Below are 27,187 nucleotides of genomic sequence, written 5' to 3' on the forward strand. Positions count from 1 at the left end.
ATGACACAGTTGTACAAGATAACATATTTATGAGCCTGGAGCAAGCAAAGATTTATCTTTATCTTTTCTGCATTACAGCCTCAGTCTGCTAAATCCAACATCTAGAGTTTCTAAAAGTTGGTTTCTAACGATTGCTTTGTAAATTTTTTAACTTTTATTTATTTATTTTTTGAGACCACTGCACCTGGCCAAATAGGGGTCACACTTTCCTGTTTCTTTACATGTCTAATGCATTTTTTAAAAAAATTGTATACTGGGCCGGGCGCGGTGGCTCACTCCTATAATCCCAGCACTTTGGGAGGCCAAGGTGGGCAGATCACGAGGTCAGGGGATTGAGACCATCCTGGCTAACACGGTGAAACCCCGTCTTTACTAAAAATACAAAAAAAATTAGCTAGGCGTAGTGGCGGGCGCCTGCAGTCCCAGCTACTTAGGAGGCTGAGGCAGGAGAATGGCGTGAACCAGGAGGCGGAGCTTGCAGTGAGCCGAGATCGCGCCACTGCACTCCAGCCTGAGCGACAGAGCAAGACTCCGTCAAAAAAAAAAAAAAAAAAAAATTTTATACTGTATGTTGTGGATGATACAATAAAGAGATTCTAGATTCTTTTATTTTTTCTAAAATGGTTGACTTTTGTTCTAGTAGGCAGTTCAATTATTGCTTGATCACCTTGAGGATGTGTAGGCCTCATTTTGTGCTTTATAAGGATAGATCTCCAAAGTGTCTTCTTTTCAGATTTTTGTCTTTGTTTATGATGGGTCTAAACTAGAGTAAGACTTTATCTAGGACATGGTCCTTGATTCTACAGTTTGACTGGGCCAGAACTCCAAGACAATGCTTGACCTCTTCTATCTTTGTTCTGCTTTCAATCCATACCATTCTCTCTGTTAAGCCTCTAGTAGCTTTGCCCTTTATATGTGCAGCCCATTTCTCAGCCAAAGATTACTGGAGTCCCCACAAAGTCCTCTGGGGAGTTCCCTTCTGCACAGCTCTCTTCTTTACATATTGGTAAGAAAAAGGTAGCCCAATAGTGGGCAAGAGACTCAAACTGGTATGTCACCAGAAAAGGATATTCAAAATATCCAATTTACACTGAAAAGACACCACAGAAGTCACTATGATGGCATACAACTGCACAGCTATCAGCATGTCTAAAGTGAAAAAGACTAATATTATCACACAAGTGGCAAATGATGTGGGATGATGAGAAATTTCATGTATTGCTGGTAGGATTATACATGGATACCACCACTTTGGAGAAGTTTGGCATCATCTACCAAAGTAGCATACACTATAACCAGCAGTTCCATTCCTAGATATGTATCCATGAGAAATGTGTATAGAAGTGCATAGAGACATGTATGAGAGCGTTAATATAGCATTGTTTGTGGTTGTCAAAAATAGTTAACAATCCAAATGTTCATTAAAAGCAGAATAGACAAATTGTTTTTTTTTTTTACTCATAGAATATCACATCAGTGTTTTTTCTTCTATTTACCTCTCCAAATTTCTCTCTCCTCTTTTCTACCATGCTATCTGGAAGCAAAGAGAAGGAATGGATGGCATCAAGCATATAGATGAAATGGTTATTTTTAAAGAAATGAAATACCCTTATTTAGAGCCCACAGAGAAGGTCAGAAACTAGATGAAGAAATAGCTATATAACTGATGATGGGATCTTAGTCTTCTTTATAAGGTATGAAGAAAGGATAAAGAATGGAGTCAACAAAACTAAGATTTCCTTCCTTTCTTAAAAAGCCAGTAGTATCATTAATAATGCCCAGAGAAATGCGAAATTCAAAACTATTGTCAAAATCAAGGAGGAAAACCAACACTATTTTTTACCTATTCCATAAAGATCTTGCTTTTGCAACAATCGTATAGGACAATGTTTTACCCAGTCCTTGAAGCTAAAACCAAGAACACGTAACCAGTATTTATAAATTAAATGAATGAAAATACCTACAACATATAAAGAAATAAAATACTTACTTGGCTGACATGCGCTGGTGTTAAAATTAAGTCCAGAACTCCAGACCAGCCAGCAAATACACCAAGTGGTATGGCATATGCTAAAGCAATCATCAAAAATCTAAAATTGCTGTGAATGAGAAATAAAAGGAAACATTGCAACAAATTAAAAATCGAGAATAAACATAGTCATGAAAAATGTATGTCATTTGGAAACTGGAACACCAGAATCAGAAAATATCTACAGAATAGCCATTATTAAAAACTAAAAATAATAATAATAATAATAACATGCTGGGAAGGTAGCAGAGAAAAGGGAATGCATATACACTGCTGGTCAAAGTGTAAATTGGTTCAGCCACCAAGGAAGGCAGTTTGGCAATTTCTAAAAGAACTTAAAAGAGAATTACCATTTGACCCAGCAATCCATTATTGGGTATATACCCAAAGGAATATAAATCATTCTAGTATAAAGACACATGCACGTGTGTATTCACTGCAGCACTATTTACAATAGCAAAGACATGGAATCAACCTAAATTCTCATCAATGGTAGACTGGATAAAGAAAATGTGGTACAAATACACCATATAATACTCCTCAGACATAAAAAAGAATAAGATCACAACCTTTGCAGCAACACGAATGGAGCAAGAGGCCATTATCCTAAGTAAACTAACACAGGAACAGAAAAGCAAATACTACATGTTCTCACTTACAAGTGGGAGCTAAACATCAAGTACATATGGACAAAAAGAAGGGAACAACAGACACTGGGACCAACTTGAGGGTGCAGGGTGGGAGGAGGGTGAGGACAGAAAAACTACCTATTGGATACTATGCTTATTATCTAGGTGACAAAATAATCTGTACGCCAAACCCCCATGACATGTAATTTACCCATTAACAAATCTGCACATGTACCCTGAGCCTGAAAGTTAAAAAATATATACCTATATATATACATATGCACATATATGTATATATACATATGAATATATACACATATTATGTGTGTATATACATGTATATACATATATAGTTATTCTTCAAGAAGTTCAAAGTGGCAAGCTTTATAAAAGAAAAAGTCTGTCAGTTAATAAAAAATCTGTGAGTTAATAAATTCAAGCTTCTGAAATTTTTTTTTTTAAGATGGAGTTCCACTCTTGTTGCCCAGGCTGGAGTGCAATGGTGTGATCTCAGCTCACTGCAACCTCTGCCTCCCTGGCTCAAGTGATTCTCCTGCCTCAGCCTCCCAAATAGCTGGAATTACAGGCACCTACCAGCACACCCAGCTAATTTTTGTATTTTTAGTAGAGACAGGGTTTCGCCATGTTGGCCAGGCTGGTCTCGAACTCCTGACCTCAGGTGATGCACCCACCTCGGCCTCCCAAAGTGCTGGGATTACAGGCGTGAGCCACAGCACCCGGCTCACTTCTTGAAATTTTTTATTTTTACAAGAAAAATATTTTGTTCATATTGTTTAAAATTCTCAATGTTTATTATACAGATAACCAATATTATTTCATCAAATGAGTAGGTAGTTTAAAAAAAGCTCTGGCCAGGCATGATGGCTCATGCCTGTAATCTCAGCACTTTGGGAGACCAAGGTAGGAGAATCACTTGAGGACAGGAGTTTGAGACCAGCCTGGGCAAGATAATGAGACCTCATCTCTATAAAAATATTTAAAAATTAGCCGGGTACAGTGGTGTGCATCTGTAATCCCAGCTAATTGGGAGGCTGAGGCAGGTGGTTACTGTGTGCTACGATCATGTCACTGCGATCTGGCAGTACTTGACAAATCAAGCTTAGATTATTTTATGACCTAGCAGTCATGTTACAGGGTCTATTTTCCAAATAAATTTTCAGGTCTATGGTGACATGCATGAGGATGTCACTGCAGTAGTGTTTGTGGTAACAACAAACTGGAGGCAATCTGGGTACACAATGAGAATAAGTAGACGAAATGTGATAAATTAATGCCACGGAGTACAAAGAACTAGGTGTACACACGGCAGCAGGGGTGCACCTTGAAACAGAGTGCTAACATCACAAAATGAGAGTTGTCCAGACATTACATGCCTCCTGATGAAAGGAGGCAGCATCACTTATGAAGTAGTCTTGTAAAACAAAAACAAAAGCAAAAATAAAACCTGAATCACAACATACTTCTAGTTAACAATTTATAGGGAACACAAACGAGAGGGGAACATGTCAAACTATACAATGAGGAAATCAACAAAATCCAGACGTTGGGAATAAAAGTGCTGGCTCCTCAACAATTAAATTACAAGAAACAAAGAGCCATGTCAAGGAAATCGATAGATTCTAAGGCACTTTGGACCAATGGCAATGTGTGGACCTAATATAGAAACTGTTCAAACAAACTGTTAAATGTTTATGAGATAATTGAAAATTTAAATACTGATTTGATATTAGCAAATTATTATTTAAAAGTTTTTAGTTAAAATAACGGTACTATATTTATGTTAAACAGAGTCCATTTTTGACATATATTGCACATACTGAAATATTTCTAGATGAAATGGAGTTGTCATCTGGGATTTGTTTCATGATGCAGGAAGGTGGGAAGTGGGAAGTGGGTGGTACAAAGATGAAACAAGACTGGTTGTAAACTGACTGACAATTGTCAATACCGAGTTATAGGGGTTATACTATTCTACCTTTGTATATTATTGTAACATTCCAAAATGAAAAGTTAAAAAATAAAACCCATATAGTACTTAGGGAAAAATGTCAAACAGAATGACATCCACAGTATGTCATAATTTAGATGAATTAAACATAGATGCATACAAAACAGTACGTATACTGCAAAAGTACAGAGACAAAGAGATACACATTAAAGGCATTTGAGAAGTGGCCTGGGTTCAGGGAGGGAAATGAGAGAAGGAAATACAAACGACGAAAAAATAGATTAATACATGTGTTCACGTGCTGGCAAATAATCTGACCCAGGAAGCAATGATTTCAGGAATTCTATGAGAGACTGGGGTTAATTACACTGGTAGGAAGGGAATGGGGCATGGCAGGCCCAGAGAACTCCCCAGGAAAGCCCAAAGGTAGAAGCTGGCAATCATGCACAGTAAGCAATAAAAGACAAAGGAATGTTAGGTACTGGTGAAAAGGACTTTTTATAGAGAAGGAAGATCTTATACTTTATGGTTTAAACAGAATGAAGAGTGTGACTCCAGGGTAATTAGAAGTAAACACAAGACAAAGCGGTTGGAGGGACAATTTTAAGTTAACTGTTTTTCCTTGTCAGAACAATCTTGTACATAACTCCTTGGCTTAAAATGCTTCAGTGACTCATTATTTCCTACAGAATAGTCCAAAATTACTAGTATGTCATAATATGACCCCAATCTACCTCTCTACCTTTCTCTATTGCTATCTATCATCTGCAGCTAGGTTTGCATGGAAAAAAGTTTACTTAAGTGGCATTGTTTTTAAAAAGCGATCATTTTATTTATTTATTTTTATTATACTTTAAGTTCTAGGGTACATGCGCACAACGTGCAGGTTTGTTACATATGTATTGTGCCATGTTGGTGTGCTGTACCCATTAATTCGTCATTTACATTAGGTATATCTCCTAATGCTATCCCTTCCCACTCCCCCAACCCCACAAAGGTCCCAGTGTGTGATGTTCCCCTTCCTGTGTCCAAATGTTCTCATTGTTCAATTCCCACCTATGAGTAAGAACATGCGGCGTTTGGTTTTCTGTTCTTGCGATAGTTTGCTGAGAATGATGGTTTCCAGCTGCATCCATGTCCCTACAAAGGACATGAATTCATCCTTTTTTATGGCTGCATAGTATTCCATGGTGTATATGTGCCATGTTTTCTTAATCCAGTCTGTCACCGATGGACATTTGGGTTGGTTCCAAGTCTTTGCTATTGTGAATAGTGCCGCAATAAACATACGTGTGCATGTGTCTTTATAGCAGCATGATTTATAATCCTTTGGGTATATACCCAGTAATGGGATGGCTGGGTCAAATGTATTTCTAGTTCTAGATCCTTGAGGAATCGCCACACTGTTTTCCACAATGGTTGAACTAGTTTACAGTCCCACCAACAGTGTAAAAGCGTTCCTATTTCTCCACATCCTCTCCAGCACCTGTTGTTTCCTGACTTTTTAATGATCGTCATTCTACCTGGTGTGAGATGGTATCTCACTGTGGTTTTGATTAGCATTTCTCTGATGGCTACTGATGATGAGCACTTTTTCCTGTGTCTGTTGGCTGCATAAATGTCTTCTTTTGAGAAGTGTCTGTTCATATCCTTTGCCCACTTCTTGATGTGGTTGTTTTTTTCTTGTACATTTGTTTGAGTTCTTTGTAGGTTCTGGATATTAGCCCTTTGTTAGATGAGTAGATTGCAAAAATTTTCTCCCATTCTGTAGGCTGCCTGTTCACTCTGATGGTAGTTTCTTTTGCTGTGCAGAAGCTCTTTAGTTTAATTAGATCCCATTTGTCAATTTTGGCTTTTGTTGCCATTGAAAAAGCAATCATTTTAAACTGTCATTTTACAAATGTGTGCCACTAATCACAATTCAACCTAACTTTTTTTTAAACCTATTATGTGAAAGGCAATGCACTATGTGCTATAGAGAAGTGATTTTCAAAAACTTTTTACTTTATTTTTAGTGAGAAATTTATTTTTACTTTGTGACCTACCCATATATATGCAACATATATACTGAAACAAAAGTCTAAAAGAAGGTATCCTTATTACATGTGATGAAATAATATTTTCTATTCTATTTTATTCCATTCTATTTTGCTTAAAGAAAATGGCTGTCAAAGCACTGAATTAGTTGACTGTAAACCAAAGTCTGAAAAACAATATTACATAGCATTTGAAATGTGGCTGGTGCAACCAAAGAACTGAGTTTTTATTTTTATTTCATTTTAACTAATTTAAATCTAAACTTGAAGCAGAAGCAGTGAAAGGTACTTTTCCATTAAACATAACTCTGTTTGGTAGGAGTACATTTCCCTTGAACAGCTGCAACACTAAGATATTATGATAGCGTGCATGCTGGGGCAGGTGTTGTCTCTAGCATTATAATCCATCACTGATCTTGGTGTCAATGAACGGATTCAGTTCTAATTATTTTTTTCTACACACTGATGTGACATGTGACATTGTAATTTGTGTATTTGAATATTTCCTGTAGAAAGAAGAGACCAAAATAGAGGAAGGCATGTTGCAAACTCCACAACCAATGGCAATTACAATTTGCTGCAGCAGAGCAAAATAAAATGTCTGCTGTGGAAAAAAAGTTTAGAATAATTAACTGAATAATAATAAAAGACATTTTAGCAAACACATGGTCAATTTTATAGACATTTCTTTTCAGTGATCAAAAAAGAATTAAGAAAATTAGTTGCCTGAAATCAGAATTAAATGTTGGACAAACATTTAAATGATTTTTAACAGATCTGAACTTATAATTTGGCCAGCTATAAAATGGTTTAGATCCTCGTACAAAAATAAAAGCATTTTAGATGAAGAGATGGTAAAGGAATTGTTTTTAGTTATGGGAATTTGTTCAAAATTATGAGGAAAATAATAAAAATAGTATTCTACAGAAGTGTTAGATCTGCAATTAACCCCCAAACAATGGCCTATAGAATGTAAGATCCTTTCTAATGATAGCAAATATCTGTTGATTCAAAATTTCAGAAACTGTAATTATTTTTAACTTAGGATAAACAGTGCAATACAAGAGACATTGCTCAATGAATACTTTTTAAACTGTAAATTTAGTGATATCTGAAGTATTCCACTTAATTCCACTGGAAATCAAGAATTTCCAGTAAAAATTTAATGTCCAAATTGACATGTGCTTTAAGTGCAAAATATCCACTGGATATCAAAGATGTTATATGAATAAAAGACTGTAACATATTTCATTAATAAGTTTTAATATTGATTACATGTTAAAATAATGTTTTAGATATGCTTGGTTAAACAATATGCTACTAAAATTGATTTTACTCATTTCCTAAAACTAATTTTACTTATTAATTTTACTTATTTCTAATTAATTTTACTTATTTTTCCTTTTAAAATAAGATTATTAAAATTTTTCAAAAATTTTTATCCCAAATATACAAAGAATTAAAACAAATTTTTTAGAATTTCAACAGCTTTTGGGGTACAAATGATTTTTGGTTACACGGATGAACTGGATGGTGGTGAAGTCTGAGATTCTGGTGCACCTGCCACTTGAATAGTGTACGGTGTACCCAATATGGAGTTTGTTATCCTTCACTCACTGCCATCCTCCCCATTCTGAGTCTCCAAAGTCCACTATACTACTCTGTCTTTGCCTACTCATAGCTTAGCTCCCACTTGTAAGTGAGAACATACAGTGTTTGATTTTCCATTCCTGAGTTACTTCACTTAGAGTAATGGCTTCCAGTTCCCTACAAGTTGATGTACAAAGCATTATTCTGTTCTTTTTTATGGCTGAGTAGTATTCCATGGTGTATATGTACTCATTTTCTTTTCCCACTCATTAGTTGATGGGTACTTAGGTTGGTTCCATATCTTTGGAATTGCAAACTGTGCGGCTACAAACATGTATGTGCATGTGCATGTGTCTTTTTCATACAAAGACTTCTTTTCCTTTGGGTAGACACTAGTAGTGGGATGGCTGGGTTGAATGGTAGATCTCCTTTTAGTTCTTTAAGGAATCTCCATACTGTTTTGCATAGAGGTGGTACTAACTTACATTCCTACCAGCAGTGTATAAGCATTCCCTTTTCACTACATCCATGTCAACATCTATTGTTTTTTGACTTTTTAATAATGGCTATTCTTCCAGGGGTAAGGTGGTATCTAATTGTGGTTTTAATGTGCATTTCCCTGATTAGTGATGTTAAGCATTTTTTCCTATTTTTTTTTTTTTTTGGGTGGGGCTGTTTGTCTTCTTTTGAGAAATGTCTTCTGGTCATGTCATTTGACCACTTTTTGATGAGTTTTTTTGTGTGTGTGCAAATCTGTCTGAGTTCCTCGTAGATTCTAGATATTAGTCTCCTGTCAGATACAGAGCTTGCTTGCAAATATTTTTGCCCATTCTGTGGGCTGTTTGTTTACTCTGATGTTTCTGTCTTTTGCTGTACAGAAACTTTTTGTTTAATTAGGTCCCATTCATTTATTTTCCTTTTGTTGCATTTGCTTTTGGGGTCTTAGTCATGAATTCTTTGCCTAGGCCAATGTCCAGAAGTATTTCTCTGACATTATCTTCTAGAACTTTTATGTTTTCAGATCTTATATTTAAGTCTTTAATCCATCTTGAGTTGATTTTTGTATGAGGTGAGAGATAGGTATCCGGTTTGATTCTTCTACTTGTGGCTTGCCAGTTTTCCCAGAACCATTTATTAAATAGGGTGTCCTTTCTCCAATTTATGTTTTTGTATGTTTTGTTGAAGATTAGTTGGTTGTACGTATTTGGCCTCATTTCTGAATTTTCTATTCTGTTCCATTGGACTGTTCCATTGACTACTTTCATACCAGTACCATGCTGTTTTAGTAACTATAACCTTGCAGTATAATTTGAAGTCAGGGAATGTGATGCCTCCAGACTTGTTCCTTTCGCTTAGGATTGCTTTGGCTATTTGGACTCTTTCTTGGTTACATATGAATTTTAGGATTTTTTTTTTCTAATTCTGTGAAAAATGATGTTGGTATTTTGACAGGAACTGCACTGAATCTGTAGATTGTTTTGGGTAGTATGGTCATTTTCACAATATTGATTCTTCCAATCTATGAGCATGGAATGTGTTTCCACTTGTTTGTGTCATCTATGACTTCTTTCAGCAGTGTTTCGTAGTTCTTGGATAGATATTTCACCTCCTTGGTTAAGAATATTCCCAGGTATTTTAATTTTTTTGCAGCTATTGTAAAGGGGATTGAGTTATTCATTTGATTCTCGGCTTTCTCATTGTTGGTGTAGAGCAGTGCTACTGATTTTGTAACCTGAGAGTTTCCTGATTTCATTTATCAAATCTAGGAGTCTTTTGGAAGAGTCTTTAGGGTTTTCTAGGTATATGATCATATCATCGGCAAACAGTGATAGTTTGACTTCCTCTTTTTCCAATTTGGATGCCTTTTATTTCTTCCAGTTGCCTGACTGTTCTGGCTAGGACTTCCAGTGCTTTCAAACTGAAGTGGTGAATGTGGGTATCCTTGTCTTGTTCCAGTTCTCAGGGGAAATACTTTCAAGTTTTCCCATTCAGTAAGATGTTGGCAGTGGATTTGTCATGTATGGCTTTTATTTTGAAGTATGTCCCTTCTTTGTCTAGTTTGTTGAGGGTTTTTATCACAAAGAGATGCTATTGACTGCTTTTTCTGCATCTATTAAGATGATCATATTGTTTTTGTTGTTAGTTCTGTTTATGTGATATATCACATTTGACATGCTTATTTCAAACAATTTCTGGTATGAAACCCACTTGATCATGGTGTATTGTCTTTCTGATGTGCTGCTGGATTCAGGTAGCTAGTATTTTATTAAGGATTTTTGTATCTTTTGTATTTTTTAGTAGAGACGGGGTTTCACCGTGTTAGCCAGGATGGTCTCGATCTCCTGACCTCGTGATCCGCCCGTCTCGGCCTCCCAAAGTGCTGGGATTACAGGCTTGAGCCACCGCGCCCGAAGAAATACAAAAAAAATTAGCCAGGCGAGGTGGTGGGCGCCTGTAGTCACTGAGATCCGGCCACTGCACTCCAGCCTAGGAGACAGAGCAAGACTCCATCTCAAAAAAAAAAAAAAAAAAAAGGATTTTTGTATCTATGATCATCAAGGCTACTGGCCTGTAGTTTTCTTTTTTGTTGTATCTTTTTCCGGTTTTGGTATCAGGGTGACACTGGCTTCATAGAATGAGTTAGGGAGGAGTCCCTCTTTCTCAATCTGGTTTTGGTATCAGTGATGGCTTCACAAAATGAGTTAGGGAGGATTCCTGCTTTCTCAATCTTTTGGAATAGTTTCAGTAGGATTGGTATGAATTCTTCTTTGAAAGTCTGGTAGAATTCAACTGTGAATCCATCTGGCCAATCTGACCATGGCCTTTTCTTGGTTGGCAATTTTTTTTTTTCAAATTAATATTTTATTTTTGTATTGCTTGATTTTATTTTTATTTATTTATTTTTTTATTATACTTTAAGTTCTAGGGTACATGTGCACAACGTGCAGGTTTGCTACATATGCATACATGTGCCATGTTGGTGTGCTGCACCCATCAACTCGTCAGCACCCATCAACTGGTCATTTACATCAGTTATAACTCCCAATGCCATCCCTCCCCCCCTCCCCCCTCCCCATAATAGGCCCCGCTGTGTGATGTTCCCCTTCCCACATCCAAGTGATCTCATTGTTCAATTCCCACCTATGAGTGAGAACATGCAGTGTTTGATTTTCTGTTCTTGTGAAAGTTTGCTGAGAATGATGGTTTCCAGCTGCACCCATGTCCCTACAAAGGACATGAACTCATCCTTTTTTATGGCTGCATAGTATTCCACGGTGTATATGTGTTGGTTGGCAATGTTTCAGTTACTGAATCAATCTCATGGCTCATTATTGGTCTGTTCAGGGTTTCTATTTCTTCCTGATTTAATCTAGGAGGGTTGTATGTTTCCAGAAATTCATCGATTTCCTCTAGATTTTCTAGTTTGTGTCCACAGAGGTGTTCGTAGTAGTCTTGAATGATCTTTTGTATTTCTGTGGCATTGGCTGTAACATCTCCATTTTCATTTTTAATTGAGCTTATCTGAATCTTCTTTTCTTGGTTAATCTAGCTAATGGGCTATCGATTTTGTTTATCTTTTCAAATAGCCAACTTTTTGCTTTACTGATCTTTTGTATTTTTTGTTTCAATTTCACTTAGTTCTGCTCTGATCTTTGTTTTTTTTTTTTTTCTGCTAGCTTTGGTTTTGGTTTGTTACTGTTTCCCTAGTTTCTTGAGGTGTGACATTAGGTTGTCAATTTGTAATCTTTCAGACTTTTCAATGTAGGCATTTAGTGCTATAAACTTTCCTCTTAGCGCTGCTTTTGTTGTATCCCAGAGGTTTTAATAACTTATATCACTATTATGGTTCATGTCAAAAGAATTTAATTTCCACCTTGATTTCATTGTTAGCCCCAAAATCATTCAGGAGCAGATTGTTTAATTTCTGTGTGTTTGTACAGTTTTGAGGGTTCCTTTTGGAGTTGATTTCTAGTTTTATTCCACTGTGGTCAGAGAAGATGCTTGATATGATTCTGGCTTTTAAAAATTTATTGAAAACTACCAGAAAATGTAAGATTCCTTATGTGGCTTGCATTTTATTCCTATTGGACAGTACTACTGTAGCAGATATAAAGACATAGATACTACTTCTTTACCACAAGAAACTTACCATTTGGGGAGAGGAACCCAAGAAAAGAAAGAACCAAGTAAGCGAGAGTTGTTGGAAGAATCAATAAAAACTCCTCACAACTAACTATGAAAAAATTTCAAATGACAAAGTATAGTGGTCCAATTGCAAATCATAATCAATAGTGGTGTTTTATATATCCCAAGAATTAAATTCAGTACTGGGCATTTGAGCCTTCAAGAGTAGAGTTTAATCTAACTACACTTAAGTTACACTAATAAAAATAAATAATATATTAGGCTTCTGAAAGTATGATCCTACTGCTGGTACATAAAATGATTTCAGTTGATATGTGAATAATATTATTTATTTTATTCACTTTGTATTGACTAGTGCCTGCTTATTTTAATATGCCTTAACAAATACATAATAAATTAAAATAATGTGCATATCAGGAAAAGTATAACACATAGAATCCATGATTTCACAGACACTATTGTATGATATAGGATTCTTTATATCATACAATTTCAAATACAAATCATTTAAGAAAAATAAAATACTTGATTTTTAAAACATTAAGCAAATAATAGTATAGGTGATATATAGAGAAGGCAAAAATTATAGAGGTTTTTGTTTTTGGTGATTTTTCAAGATAGATTTCTGGTAGAAAATCTAAAATATTCAATTAGTATTTTATCAATTACTTACAACCTAATTAATAGGTTGCTGAAAAATTACTATCTTAAATTATTTTTTAAAAATCTGAAGTTATCTTGAAGGTGTCAGTCAAAGCCATCCAATGACTCTCAGTACATTTACCTTAATAATCTACAGACGCTTCTCCGATAACTCAACCGCTGGCTAGCTGCAGCAACACTGGGAGGAAGAGGAGGTCGGGGTGGGAAATACGCTAGTGTTGCAGAAAATATTAAGCAGACAACTCCAAATTCTGAAAGAAAAAGATAGGTAAAATGTTAACCAGGCCACACAAAAAGTTGAATACTTCAAGTATTTATTTGTTTTTTCAAACAGGGTCTCACTCTCTCACCCAGGCTGGAATGCAGTGGCATGAACATGGCTCACTACAGACTTGACCCTCCTGGGCTCAAGTGATCTTCTTGCCTCAGCCTCCCAAGTAGCTGGCACCACAGATGCATGCCACCATGCCAGGTTAATTTTAATTTTTATTTTTTGTAGAGATAGGGTCTCACCATGTGGTCCAGGCTGGTCTCGAACACCTGAGCTCAAGTATCGTTCAAGCCATTCTCCTGCCTCAGCCTGCCAAAATGCTAGAATTACAGGTGTAAGCCACCATGCCCGGCCTCTCAGATACTCATTTATCTAACAAATATTTACTAAGCATCAACTGAGTCTGAGGCTCGTAAAGATAAGCAAAATATAGTATCTAGCCAAGATTGCTCAGTCTAGTTTAAAAAAAAATGAATATATAAAGATACAAATTTCAGCAAGTAATTGGTTAGAGGTTATAGTAACAATGATGTATATGCTGGTACTATGGCACACAGATAAAAAGATTGAAGAAGTAAACAAATGTTGCCTTATGGAGAAAATATTAAAAGCCAACAGTACGTTACTATAAAAGAGATTGTGAAACAGGTCTAGGATGATTCTCTAATAAGTATGGCACTCAGAAAAAAAAACTGGTAAGAAATAACAAGATAGGAGGTTTGTTTGATTCATGATAGGATAGTCTGATGCACAGTGTAAGACAGACCCAATTTACAGATTGTATGGGAAATTTGAACAAGAAAGCATCCAAAAATAAGAAACCAAAAGACAGAGAATAGAATTTAAATACAAGAGTAGCTAATGTAGAGTATTAAACAATCAGAAGTAAAATGAACACCCAAACAATCTTAATTTGTCCCCATTATAGAAGGGAAGGTTCTAGCATCCCAATCTTTCCTTCTATAATTCTGGCACTTGGAAGCTCCAGCTTTTGATAACTGTGTCCAATTTTGTAGAAAAGCACAGCACTAGTAGAAAAGTCAGGAAACTTGGAATATAGACCTGTCTATGTCATTAATTAGCTTGTAATTTGAACAAATCCCTTAATCTTTCTAGGCCAATAAAGGGATTGAATTTAGGGATTTCTAGAGGTCCTTTCAGTTGGACAATTTTAATTCTAGGGCTATATTCTTAGCAAAAAGGACAACATTCCTGTAAGACAATTAAATTAGAAGTTTAAAGATTCCTGTTTTTTTAAACACAAGATTGTTAACAGATTCCTTTTTCTTTTTTTTTTTTTTGGTGTTCTCAATCTGTTTATTCTTTGTCAATCTGAGGAGCAATAAGAAGTTAATGAACTATTCTAATTTAGAGTTATTTTAATTATTAGTAATACTGAATGAGCACCTAAAATATGCATATTGGCCACTTATATGTCTTCTGTGATTGCCTTATTCATATTCTTTGGCCCTCTATTGGCATTTTTGTAGGCAACTTCACTGAGATATAATTCACATGACATACAATGCACACATTTAAAGTGCACAATCAAGTGGTTTTTCATTTACTAGCAGAATTGTACAGTCATAACCACAATCAATTTTAGAATTTTTTCAACATCCCAAAAAGAAACTCTGTACCCATTACTCCCAATCTCCCAGGCCTAGGCAACCGCTGCTCTACTTTTAGTCTCTACAGATTTGAGTATTATGGACATTTCCTATAAATGGAATCATATAATATGTGGTCTTTTATGACTGGCCTCTTTCACTTTGCATAATGCTCTCAAGGGTCATCCATGTTGGAGTATCAGTACTTTACTGTTTTTTATTGTCAAATAATATTCCGTTGTACAGATATACTACATTTTATTCATCCACTCATCAGTAGACAGACATCTGGGTTGTCTCCACTTTTTGGCTATTACAAATAATGCTGCTATGAACTCTCATGTATACATTTTTACATGGGTGTATGTTTCCATTTCACTTGGATACATATCTAGAAATGGAATTTCTGGATTGTATGGTAATCTTTGTTTAACATTTTGAGGAACTGTGAAACTGTTTCTAAAGTGGCTACACCATTTTAGATTCCCATGTATGGGAATGTATGAGGGTGCTAATTTCTCCACTTTCTTGCCAACACTTTATTATTTTCCATTTTATTGATTCTAGCAATCCTACTGGGTGTGAAGTGTATCTTATCATGGTTTTAATTTGCATTTCCTTAATGACTAATGACACGGAGTATCTTTTCATGTGTTCGATGGACATTTGTGTATTTTCTTGGGAGAAATGTGTTTTGAGTCCTTTGCTCACTTCTTAATGGCGTTGTCTTTCTGTTGTTGAGTTGTAAGAATGCTTTATATAATCTGGATGTAAGTCCCTTATCAGATATATGATTTGCAACTATTTTCTCCCGTTCTGTGTACTGTTTTTTTCACTTTCTGGGTTCTTTGAAGCACAAAAGTTCTAAATTGTGATGAAGTCTAACTTATCTTTTTTCCTTTGTCACTTGTGCTTTGGATGTCTTTTATAAAAAGGCTTCACCTAATCTAAGGTCATAAAGATTTACTCTTTAGTTTTCTTCTAAGAGTTTTATAGTTTTAGCTCTCACATTCAGGTTTGAGTTAACGAGGGGGTTCAAATTCATTCTTTTGAATTTGGATATTCAGTTGTTCCTGTACCATTTACTGAAAATACTTTTTCCCTTATTATCTTAGGACCCTTCTGAAAAATCAATTGACCATAAATGTAATGGCTTATTTTTTAGAATCTCATTTCTGTTCTACTGATTTATATGCCTATCCTTATGCCAGTACTATGTTATCTTGTAGCTTTGTAATAAGTTTTGTAGTTGAGAAGTGTGAGTTCTCCAATTTTGTTCCTTTTCAAGATTGTTTTGGATATTGCTGGTCCTTTGCATTTCTATGTAAATTTCAGGATCGCCTTGTCGATTTCTGCAACAAAGGCAGCTGGGATTTTAAAAGGGATTGTATTATATTTGCAAATAAATTTGGGGATATCTTCACAATATTAAACCTCCCAACATGAACATGGAATGTCTTTCCATTTATTTAGGTCTTCTTTAATTTCTTTCAACAGTGGTAGTCTTCAGATTATAAGTTCTACACTTCATTTGTTAAGTTTATTCCTAAACACACTCTTTTTGATGCTATTGCAAATTGAATTGTATGTTAAGATTGTTCATTGCCAATATATAAACATACAACTGATTTTTACATATTAATCTTGTACCATAAAACTTTGCTAAGCTCTTTTTTTAGATCTAATAGGTTTTAGTGAATTGCAGAGAATTTTCTATATTCAAGATCTCATCATTTTCAACAGAAACATTCTTTACTACTTCCTTTACAATCTGGGTATCTTTTGCTTTTCTTGTTCAGTGATACTGCCTAGAACCTCCAGCACAGTTTTAAAAAGGCATGGAAAAATGGACATCCTTGTCTTGTTCATAACCCTAGAAGTGAAATGTGATGTTACCTGCAGGTTTTTTGTTTGTTTTTTGAGACAGAGTCTCACTCTGTCACCCAGGCTGGAGTGCAGTGGTGTGATCTTGGCTCACATTACAACCTCTGTCTCCCAGGCTCAAACGATTCTCGTGCCTCAGCCTCCCGAGTAACTGGGATTACAGGCATGTGCCATCGTGTCCGGCTATTTGTTTTGTACTTTTAGTAGAGATGGGGTTTTGCTATATTGGGCAGGCTGGTCTCAGACTCCTGGCCTCAAGTGATCCTCCCTTTTTGGCCTCCCAAAGTGCTGGGATTACAGGCATGAGTCACCATGCCAGGCTTCTTGTGGGTTTCTAATAGATGCTTTTTATTAGGTTGAGAGAGTTCCTAATTCATTGATTGTTTCTAGTTCATTGAAAGGGTGTTGGATTTTTTAAATGCTTTTTCTTCATCTTGTAAGGTGATCATGCTTTTTTCCCTTTTATCTGCTGATATATTACATAAATTGAGTTTTGAATGTTAAACCAACCTTGCATTGCTGAAATAAATCCCATTTAGTTATGGTATATCAACTGTTTTATGATATATGTTGCTGGAATCAGTTTGCTCATATTTTATTCAGGACTTTTTGTTTATACTCAGGACTTTTTGTTTATACTCATCTGAGATCTGGATCTGTAGTTTACTTTTCTTATGTTACCTTTGTCGGGAATAATTTAAGAACCTTTAACTTTTAAAAATGACAATTCTAGCACAGTATTTTGAATAGAATTAAGTCATGGGGCAGTATTTCAGAAAGGCAGATTGGCAAACATGAAAGCAATGAAGAAGTAACTGGGAAACTTTGAGCAGGGGCTTCTGCTTGACCGCATAGGAACCAGGAGCTGCATGCACTCCATTGATACATGCTTAACAGTGGTTAACATCATGTAAAAAATACAATAACTGCTTAGGTTTTCAATAAAAAGAATAACATGACCAAAATCAAGTTTAAAACTTACGTTGCACCTGCATTCAGTTTTATTTACTCATTTTTACATTTTTATTTTTTCTTTAAAAGGAATAAGTTGTGTAAAGGAGGTGAAATGCTTTATATACTGCTGCTTTCAGTTTTAATCCCTCTAAACCGTATTTTGAAATGTAAATGTTATCAAATAACTCTCTGATGTACAATTCTTCAGAGTGTGGCCTTTGCCTACAATATGGTGAACCTCAAACCCTTCAGCCCTGCTTAGAAGGTTTGCGTGGGGCTTGCTTTCCTCTCTAGCTTCACCTACTACCGCTCTCACCAGATCTAAGCTACTCTGGGCTTGAACGTACCAGGGTGTCTCCCTTCACTGGGCTTCTTCTTTAAGTTTCTTCTCTATAGTATAATCTTCCTGCCTACTGTATTTAACCATCATTCTCTCATTCCTCAGACTCTGATTTAGATGCTGCATCTCCAGGAAGCTCTACTTTACCTCCAAAATCTGGGTTAGGTGCTCCTTTCTGAGCTCTCAGAGCAATTGTAGGCCTTTGGTTTATAATACTCACTGTTCTATTTTATAACTGTTGACCTGTCTGTATCATTCAGGACACTGTAAGTTCTGTTACACCAGGAACCATGCCTATCTCAGTGACTCACATAGTGACAGATACACAGGCGTTCAAAACATGTTTGTGAAATTGATAAGTGAACAAAGAAGTTAAAACAAGGTTCAGTATAATTGGGTCCCTTATCGTTCCAGTCTCATTTTCTGCCACTTGTTACCTATACCCAAACACAAACATTTATACCACTCCAGCCATACTCAATTACTTGCAGTTCCCTAGACATATTGAGCTCTCTCATACCTTCCCTGCCTTTGCAGTTACTGTTCCCTCTGTATGGAATATACTAACCACTCAAACACTTGGTGAACTCCTACAAAATTCTTAACTTTAATTATTACATTCTTGTTGAAGCCTACCCTCCCCCCTCAACTTCCCTACAAACCCAGGCAAGTTAGGTCTCCCAACCTCTGTATATCTTTATTTGTATTATAATTGTCTCATCGTTGACCTTACCAATTCCTAGTGCTTAGCACAGTGCTTGGCATATAGTAAACACCTACAAAAAGTTTTCTGAATGCAGAGGAAATAATAAACAGGCATATGGAGAGAGGGGCTATATCTATGAAAATCTGTAGGAGACTATATTATAAGAGTGGACCAGGGCTCGACTCTAGAAATAAAATAATTCAAAGAGAATATTTTAGAAAGGTCAGTATCCCTAAATAACAGACTAAACATACAGAGAGTAGGAAATGAGGATAAACTGTAGATGATCAAGGTAAATAAGGTTACAGAACATGGCCAATAATGGATAAACTACAAGGGAGAAAACGGGCTTAACATCTACCAACAGATAGATGTTTAACAAATGGTTATTGTCAATCACGACGTTTTCTATCCTGATAAGATATCTAGAGAGGACACAGAAAATGTGTTATACAGCGCTTAACCGCAAATAGATAAAAAGACGAAAATTAAGAAATATCCCTCCATGTGGCAATAATAAATTTAAAATTGAACTTCCCAGGAAGAGTGCTAAGTTTTAATTAAGCATCTCTATATCATATGATAAGGAATGCACAGTGTATGTAAGTTTACATATTAGTTCTCTCAAGTATTTCATATGAAGGTGTCTGGTATACAAAACGTAGAGTGAAGATGATTGAGATAAAAGACAAAATATAACAAGAAGAAAATAAACTTCAAATTACCTGCATATAACACAGCCTCTATGCGATCTTTAATATGCGCCCTGCTGCTCTCTGCAGCGAGAAGAGGTGATGTCCCATTGGGAGCTGGAACAACAAGTGGTCCAACTAAAAATGCACATGCTCCGCCAAGATAACTGAGCATTGATGCAATAGCTGTGGCTGTGGCCCTTTCATCTGCAGAAAACCACGTTGTGGAGAGAAATGGTGCTGCATTCATTACAGTTGGACCTGCCAATCCATTTAACATCTGTCCTCCATGAATTAATCTGGAATTTAAAAATTAAAAGGCTGTGAGGTATTTGAAACAGGCATTTTCTAAGACAAAAAGAAATGAGCCAAACAGCAGTTTTTAACTATATCAATAAGCATACATATCTGTAAAGAATATGACATGCCTAAAAGACATGTTGATTTACCTTCTAAAAAAGGTATGCTGACTCCCTATGAGGGAGATCAAACATAGTAATAGTTACCATTTATTCATTTCACAAATATTTACTGTCACCTATGATTTGCGTCACCCATCAAACTAAGTACTTCTTTTTTTTTTTTTTTTTTATATTTCTAAAATTCAGTTAAAGTTTTCTTTTTTTTCTTTTCTTTTTTTTTTATTATACTTTAAGTTCTAGGGTACATGTGCATAACGTTTATATCATGTATAACTCCCCAATGCAATCCCTCCCTCCTCCCCCCTCCCCATGATAGGCCCCAGTGTGTGATGTCCCCTTCCCGAGTCCAAGTGATCTCATCGTTCAGTTCCCACCTATGAGTGAGAACATGCGGTATTTGGTTTTCTCTTCTTGTGATAGTTTGCTAAGAATGATGGTTTCCAGCTGCATCCATGTCCCTACAAAGGACGCAAACTCATCCTTTTTTATGGCTGCATAGTATTCCATGGTGTATATGTGCCACATTTTCTTAATCCAGTCTGTCACAGATGGACATTTGGGTTGATTCCAAGTCTTTGCTATTGTGAATAGTGCCGCAATAAACATACGTGTGCATGTGTCTTTGTAGTAGAGTAATTTATAATCCTTTGGGTATATACCCAGTAGTGGGATGGCTGGGTCATATGGTACCTCTAGTTCTAGATCCTTGAGGAATTGCCATACTGTTTTCCATAATGGTTGAACTAGTTTACAATCCCACCAACAGTGTAAAAGTGTTCCTATTTCTCCACATCCTCTCCAACACCTGTTGTTTCCTGACTTCTTAATGATTGCCATTCTAACTGGTGTGAGATGGTGTCTCATTGTGGTTTTGATTTGCATTTCTCTGATGGCGAGTGATGATGAGCATTTTTTCATGTGTCTGTTGGCTGTATGGATGTCTTCTTTTGAGAAATGTCTGTTCATATCCTTTCCCCACTTTTTGATGGGGTTCAAACTAAGTACTTCTTGTAAGTACTTAGAACCTTGCTTCATTTAGTTGTTGTAACAACACTAAGTGGTAGCTATTATGATCCCCATTTACTGAGATGAAAAATCCTAGGTTCAGAAAGATTAAGAAACTTGCCCAAGTGCTGACAGGCAGATCTGAAATTTAGATCCAGGTCTGATTCCAAAACCCATATTCCTTCTACTAGACTGCCACTCATTAACAGACCTACTAAGTACCACCAGCCTTACAGTTGAGCTCAACATTTCATACCCACTCTTTGCCAAATGGTAGAAATACAAAAAACGAAAGAGTCATTGAAGTATCTTCTAATAGAAAAAGTCATTGAGGAACTGGAGGACCTGGGTTCCAGCTGAGCTCAGAGCTAGCCCTGAACAATACCTAACTTTGTGGGGATCCATTTATTCCTCATGAAATGAGGAGATCAGTTTAAGTTGAATATGCATTTACGGAGCATCTGTTAGGTTAGGGTACCGTAATGACAGGATCACTAAGTCCCTTCCAGTTCTCATACTCCGATTCTGACTTAAATTGTAAGGATTAATGAAAAGCAGTTTCTTTTTTTCCATTCCATTTGTTATCTTGCTGACCTTCTCGCAATATTCTACTTAGCACTCCTGTTCCTTGTTGACCAACTCTTTTCTCCCATTGCTCCCCCACTCCTAATACACACGTTCACATTTAAGAGCTGCCTTGAAGTAGAAAAGAGGCCAGAAGTCCAAAGAAAGCACAGGCAAGAAAGGGAGACATGTCAACCTCTTTGAGGAAAGAGGTAGAGGAAAGGGAAGGGACAGTACATGTGATATTTTCATGATATGAACTCATCTTTTTCTTCTGCTTGTTTTGCTTTCTAAGCACTATGTGGGTCTCAAATCCTCTTTTTTTAAACTGCCATCTTAAGCTAGTTAGAAAAAAAAAGTTTTCTGAACGCAGAAGAGAAAAATAGGCACATGAGGAGAGGAAGTGTCCTAATGTAGAAACACAAGAGTGGGAAGTGAAATATGTGAATTAGGGCTGCCCATAGCTTCATAATGTTGGAAAAATTACATGAAGGCAACATAGCTCCAAGTGTCATTGATATTACTAAATTTAAAAAACTCAAGACATTTAAAAATCTCCCTGTGTAAGGGGAATTATTTTCTAGATGACAGAAACAATTTAAACTGTTTACTTCCTCCAAAAGCCAGTAGAACCCAAGCTGTCCCACAGCAGTTTTATTATAGAAATGTTCCAGCAGTAATATCATTAAGTGGTTTTAATCATTACCTGTGATGGCACAACAATGAGACAGTGTGTGATGGTTCATAAAGTAACTGCTTTGATATTTGATACTTTTTATGAGGTATTAGACTCGTGTCAACTAGAAGAAGGCTTGGAATGAGTAAAATTTACTATGTCTAAAAATGTTAAGGGTAGAATAAGAACATGGAAGAAATAAATAAAAAACAAACAAACAAAAAGACTGATAAGAAAGCAGGACTCCTGGCTGGGCACAGTGGCTTATGCCTGTAACCCCAGCATTTTGGGAGGCCGAGGTGGGTGGATCACTTGAGGCCAGGAGTTCAAGACCAGCCTGGCCAACATGACAAAACCTCACCTCCTCTAAAAATACAAAAATTAGCTGGGCGTGGTGACGCATGCCTGTAATCCCAGCTATTCAGGAGGCTGAGGCACGAGAATCGCTTGAGCCTGGGAGGCAGAGGTTGCACTGAGCAAGACTGTGCCACTGCACTAGAGCCTGGGCAATAGAGTGAGACTTTGTCTCGGAAAGAAAAAAAAAAAAGATGAAAAAAAAGAGAAAAAAAGGAAAGGAAAGGAGAGGAGAGGAAAGGAAGGAAGAAAGGGAGGGAGGGAGGAAGGGAAGGGAAGAAGGAAAGGAGGGAGAGAAAGGAAGGAAAGAAAGAAAGAGAGAGAGAGAGAAAGAAAGAAAGAAAGAGAGAAAAAAAGAGAAAGGAAGGAAGGGAAAAAACAAAAAGAAAGAAAAGAAGGAAAAGGAAAAGAAAGAAAAAGAAAGAAAGGAAGGAAAGAAAGAAAGAAAGAGAGAGAGAGAGAGAGAGGGAGGGAGGGAGGGAGGGAGGGAGGGAAGCTCCTCATAGTTAAGGAATAAAACTCAAATTATTCCCATGGGTGAACTCTTTGATACCTCTCAGTGGAATCACAAACAGACTATTATCCAAGCAGCAAACCTAAGAGTCAGAGAATGTGTGAGTTTCAGATAATTTAAGGGCCATCCAAGTCCAGTTTACTTGACTCTTAGACCAGAACATTTCTCACTACGACACAGTATGTGGTAAAGTAGTATCCAAAGAAGGAATAGCACCAGGGACACTTCAGATGGGTTCTTGGTTTAAAGGTCCTTGAACTTGGGAGGTCAATCTAGGGCATACAGGTTATAGTTAAAAATCATCTCAGGAATTAAAACAAGCTTACGTGGTGTTGTAAAGTTACTTCAATTTTAGATAATTACATGCTTTTGCATTAAAAGTCATCATACACCACTCTTCATAAACAAGCTCAGTAGGAGAACTAGTTAGCCTCTGAATTCATGAGAAACCTGGCAGGGAAACCCAACCCAGTCCCACTCCTCCCAGCACTTTGTAGTTTTCTAGAACTTAGTCCTGCTCCTTCTGACACTTATATCCTAGCATCCCTCAGGGTTCAGCAGTTTCTAATGTGTTATAATTGGTCATAAGCACTGTTGTACTGGGGACTGTGATGTTACAGTAATCTGTAGTATCAAGATTTTCATGTTTGCCTGACACTATTTTCTACCACCCACCATTAACAAACCCCATTTTATGAAATAAATTCATAAAAAGATATTTAAAAATAAAATTCTGCTTTATATATTAAGTCTAATTTTTCCATTTAATAGGAATGCAAAATTAGAGATATATTTTTTTCTGGAAAAATACTGACCCTAAGACATCATAAAATCACATGAACATTACCATAACCTCCTTAAAATGATAATAAAGGAAAAATATAATTATAAAATGTTAACTATGCATTTATTACTGAAGTCAACAAACATATACTGAGTAGTCACCATGTGTTGGGTAGGCACTGTGATAGGCAAATGAGAATGTAAAATTAAAAAGCTAAAGACCTTGCCTTAAGAATCCCTAAAAGCAGGTGAAGCATCACTTACCAGCACTGTAGCAGGAATATAAAGAAAAAGAAGGCAATGGTTTGGCCTGGCCCTATGCTTATGTTGCCTATGACAAGAATACAGACAGAGGTCTCTGCATGTCCTTCTTCTCTTCTGACCTCTGGCCCTGGTCTATATATCAGGGCTTTGCATATATACATGTGGAGCTGAAGGTCCAAACTCCATCTAAGCTCCATCTATCCCCTCCAAATAGCTGCCCCTTAGCTATCCCTTAGGCCTAGGAAGTACACAGCAGGGATGCAGCCTACTCTTGGAAGAGCAGGCCTGGGAAAGAGGCTTGTTATAAGGACTGTTTTTGGGGTCTTGTGTAGCTAGTGCATAAGATTAGAGGGTGGAGGGCAGGGTGTGCACATCCCCTTGGCCCTATGAAATCCTTAGCCCCACATGGAAGGGCAAGGCTGAAAGCCAGAATGGGACACCCTCAGGCATGGAGTCCAGGACAGGGACTCTATGGCATGGTTTAAAGTGGTACTGGCAACACAGTGGGGAGGTGGAGGACGGATGGTCTGGCGAACCGTCAAGGTAATACAATAGATATGGCCAGACGAGGGGGTGGATACTGGTGAGGAGGGCACCCACAACTCTGTACAAACATCCAATATGTGGCTAATATAGGCCAGAAGCTAAGAAAAGCAGTCTGAGCTGAGAAATACAAGTTGGAGGTGGATTTGGTTGGGGAACAAACACTGGAGAATAACAATATTTTAAAAATAGAGGAATGGGAGTCAAGCAAGATGACTGAGAAGGAGCCATTATAAGGCAGAAAAAAAGTAAAAGAGGAAAGACTGGTATCACAGCAACTAAGGAGAGATGAATTCCAAGAACATAAGAGTGAGTGGTCAACAACATCACATCAAACAGAAAGATTGTTTATAACAACTAAAACGTAACCACCGGATTCAGGAAAGAGGAAGTCATTTGCGGTCTGAGGAGAAGCAGTTACAGTGGAGTGTTCAGCATGGAAGTCAGACTCATGAGGAAATAGAAATCTAGATTTAGACTATTTCTAGAAGAAACAGATGTAGGAATAAAAATTAGGTATATAAGCTTAGCAAAGTGAACTGAAAAGAAAAAACATCCAGCTTAAATGAACAGTCTGAACTAAAAAGTCTCAACACTTTCACACATTAAAAGATAAAATGCAACTCACGATTATCCTAATGCTTCGTAAGCACTTACGAAAGAAGCTGGCTTTCAGAAACTAATACCTATTGATCTGGGCTGACTATTAAAAATGACAAAGAAAAACAAAAGAGGAGTGACTCACAATCTTCAGTACAGTGAAGTCAACCACACAGTTTAATATTAATTGTTTATGTCATCATTACATGCCTGAGTTTTGTTTTACCATGTAATAGTTAAGGTCCTTGTAGGTCAGGAGCATGGTTGCAGTCCCCACAGGCCTCACTCCCATAGCGCTAAGGCACTGTGGATGCTCTTGGGAACTCACAGACTGAGCCCAGTACAGTGACATGCAGTCACTGAAACATGCAACTAAATTGCGTTTCCAAAACCACACAAAGTTATCCAAATGCACACATCAGATCAGTTCTGTTGATAAATTTTAACAAGTTTAAATTCAGTAATACAAAAAAAAAAGATGACTAAGAAATATTCTCAAAATAAGGCTTTAAAAAAAAGATGTTTTAGGGTGTTTTAAAAGCAAGGCCAACGTGACATGACTGTCTCAAGCACAGTGGACTTGGGAAGGGTGGGCAGAAGTTAGGAGTGTGAGGAGGCAGCTTTGTCTTCTGGGCGATAAGCTCTGGAGCAGAAAGGCAGTTGTCTGGAAATGGACTAGTTAGTTTACGGGGTCTGACTCTGGCTTCCTTACCTGAAACTCCACATCTGAAGAAAGCAGGTGCATCCTCAGTTAACGGACTGCATTTCTCTTGCATCTCTGCAGGACAAGCTGTGAGAGATCTGTCAGGAGGCAGATGTGTTGCCTCCTCCTTTAGCCCAGTCTCCTCATACTGACTCCTTAACTCTCTCCTGTTTCTCCATCCACCTCCCAACCCACGGCCCCCAACTCCCTTTTCTTCCCTCCTCTCTGAAGTCTTTTTCCTTTTCCCTTTTCTCCCTACCTAGCCTCTGTCTTCTTCTGGAGCCTGGCTCATCCTATCCCTACAAGCCAGATGGAAAAGTAGATGAGGGAGGGTGTATTAGTCCATTCTTATGCTGCTGATAAAGATATACTGGAGACTGGGTAATTTATAAAGAAAAAGAGGTTTAATGGACTCAAAGATCCACATGGTTGGGAGGCCTCAGAATCATGGTGGAAAGCGAAGGAGGAATAAAGGCATGTCTTACGTGGCGGCAGGCGAGACAGTGTTTGCAGGAGGACTGCCCTTTATAAAACCATCAGATCTCATGAGACTCATTCACTATCACAAGAACAGCAGCATGGGGGTAACCATCTCCATGATTCAATTACCTCCCACCAGGGCTCTCCCACAACATGTGAGGATTATGGGAACTACAGGTCAAGATGAGATTTGGGTGGGGGCACAGCTAAATCATATCAGAGGGGAACTTCTCCTGCATTGGCAGAGCAGGGATGGTGGAGACAAGGGAGGGAGACCTGGGGCTGCCCACCGGCATCAGCACTGCCGAGACTGCTAGCCTGTGGCAGGACTAGGAGAAGACCCAGCTAGGCTCAGCTCCGGGTACACTGCAGAGTCCCACTGCCCTCAGTTAGTGCTCCTGCCCACAGAAGACAACGCCTGCAGGGGCACGTGGGACAGAGCTGGTGCACAGCTGCATTTCTTTTCATATTATTCAACTGACTATAGCTTTTCACACAACTGCCAATAGCTGAAGTGCAAACTGAAGATCTACAGTTTATGTCCTCTAATGTACTTGACATTGTAGCTTGCATTTAATACTCTGGTATCCTAACCTTTTGCTTTCTGATATCCTGGAAGAAATACCTACGATTCCTAAATTATTTCTACTTAAATAATATGATGTTTTAGAATTAAAATCTTTAGAGCTTATAACCCAACCCCTTCCAGAAAGTTAATAACACATGTAAAATTACATTTCTAATTTTACAACTTTCCTTT

General features: G+C 37.2%; 1 protein-coding gene across 1 annotated transcript in view; it reads right to left on the minus strand.

Moving 5' to 3' along the window:
• Positions 1-27,187, minus strand: part of SLC49A4 (solute carrier family 49 member 4) — an 86,266-nt gene that overhangs the window by 33,375 nt on the left and 25,704 nt on the right. Inside the window, exons 3-5 of the mRNA XM_033211018.1 lie at positions 19,553-19,818; positions 13,184-13,313; positions 1,991-2,099 (exon numbers count right to left, since the gene is read on the minus strand). Coding sequence (XP_033066909.1) covers positions 1,991-2,099; positions 13,184-13,313; positions 19,553-19,818 — 505 coding nt within the window. The remainder of the gene's footprint in view (positions 1-1,990; positions 2,100-13,183; positions 13,314-19,552; positions 19,819-27,187) is intronic.

Source organism: Trachypithecus francoisi, unplaced genomic scaffold, assembly GCF_009764315.1.
Source record: "Trachypithecus francoisi isolate TF-2019V2 unplaced genomic scaffold, Tfra_2.0 Lachesis_group0, whole genome shotgun sequence".
NCBI lineage: Eukaryota > Metazoa > Chordata > Mammalia > Primates > Cercopithecidae > Trachypithecus > Trachypithecus francoisi.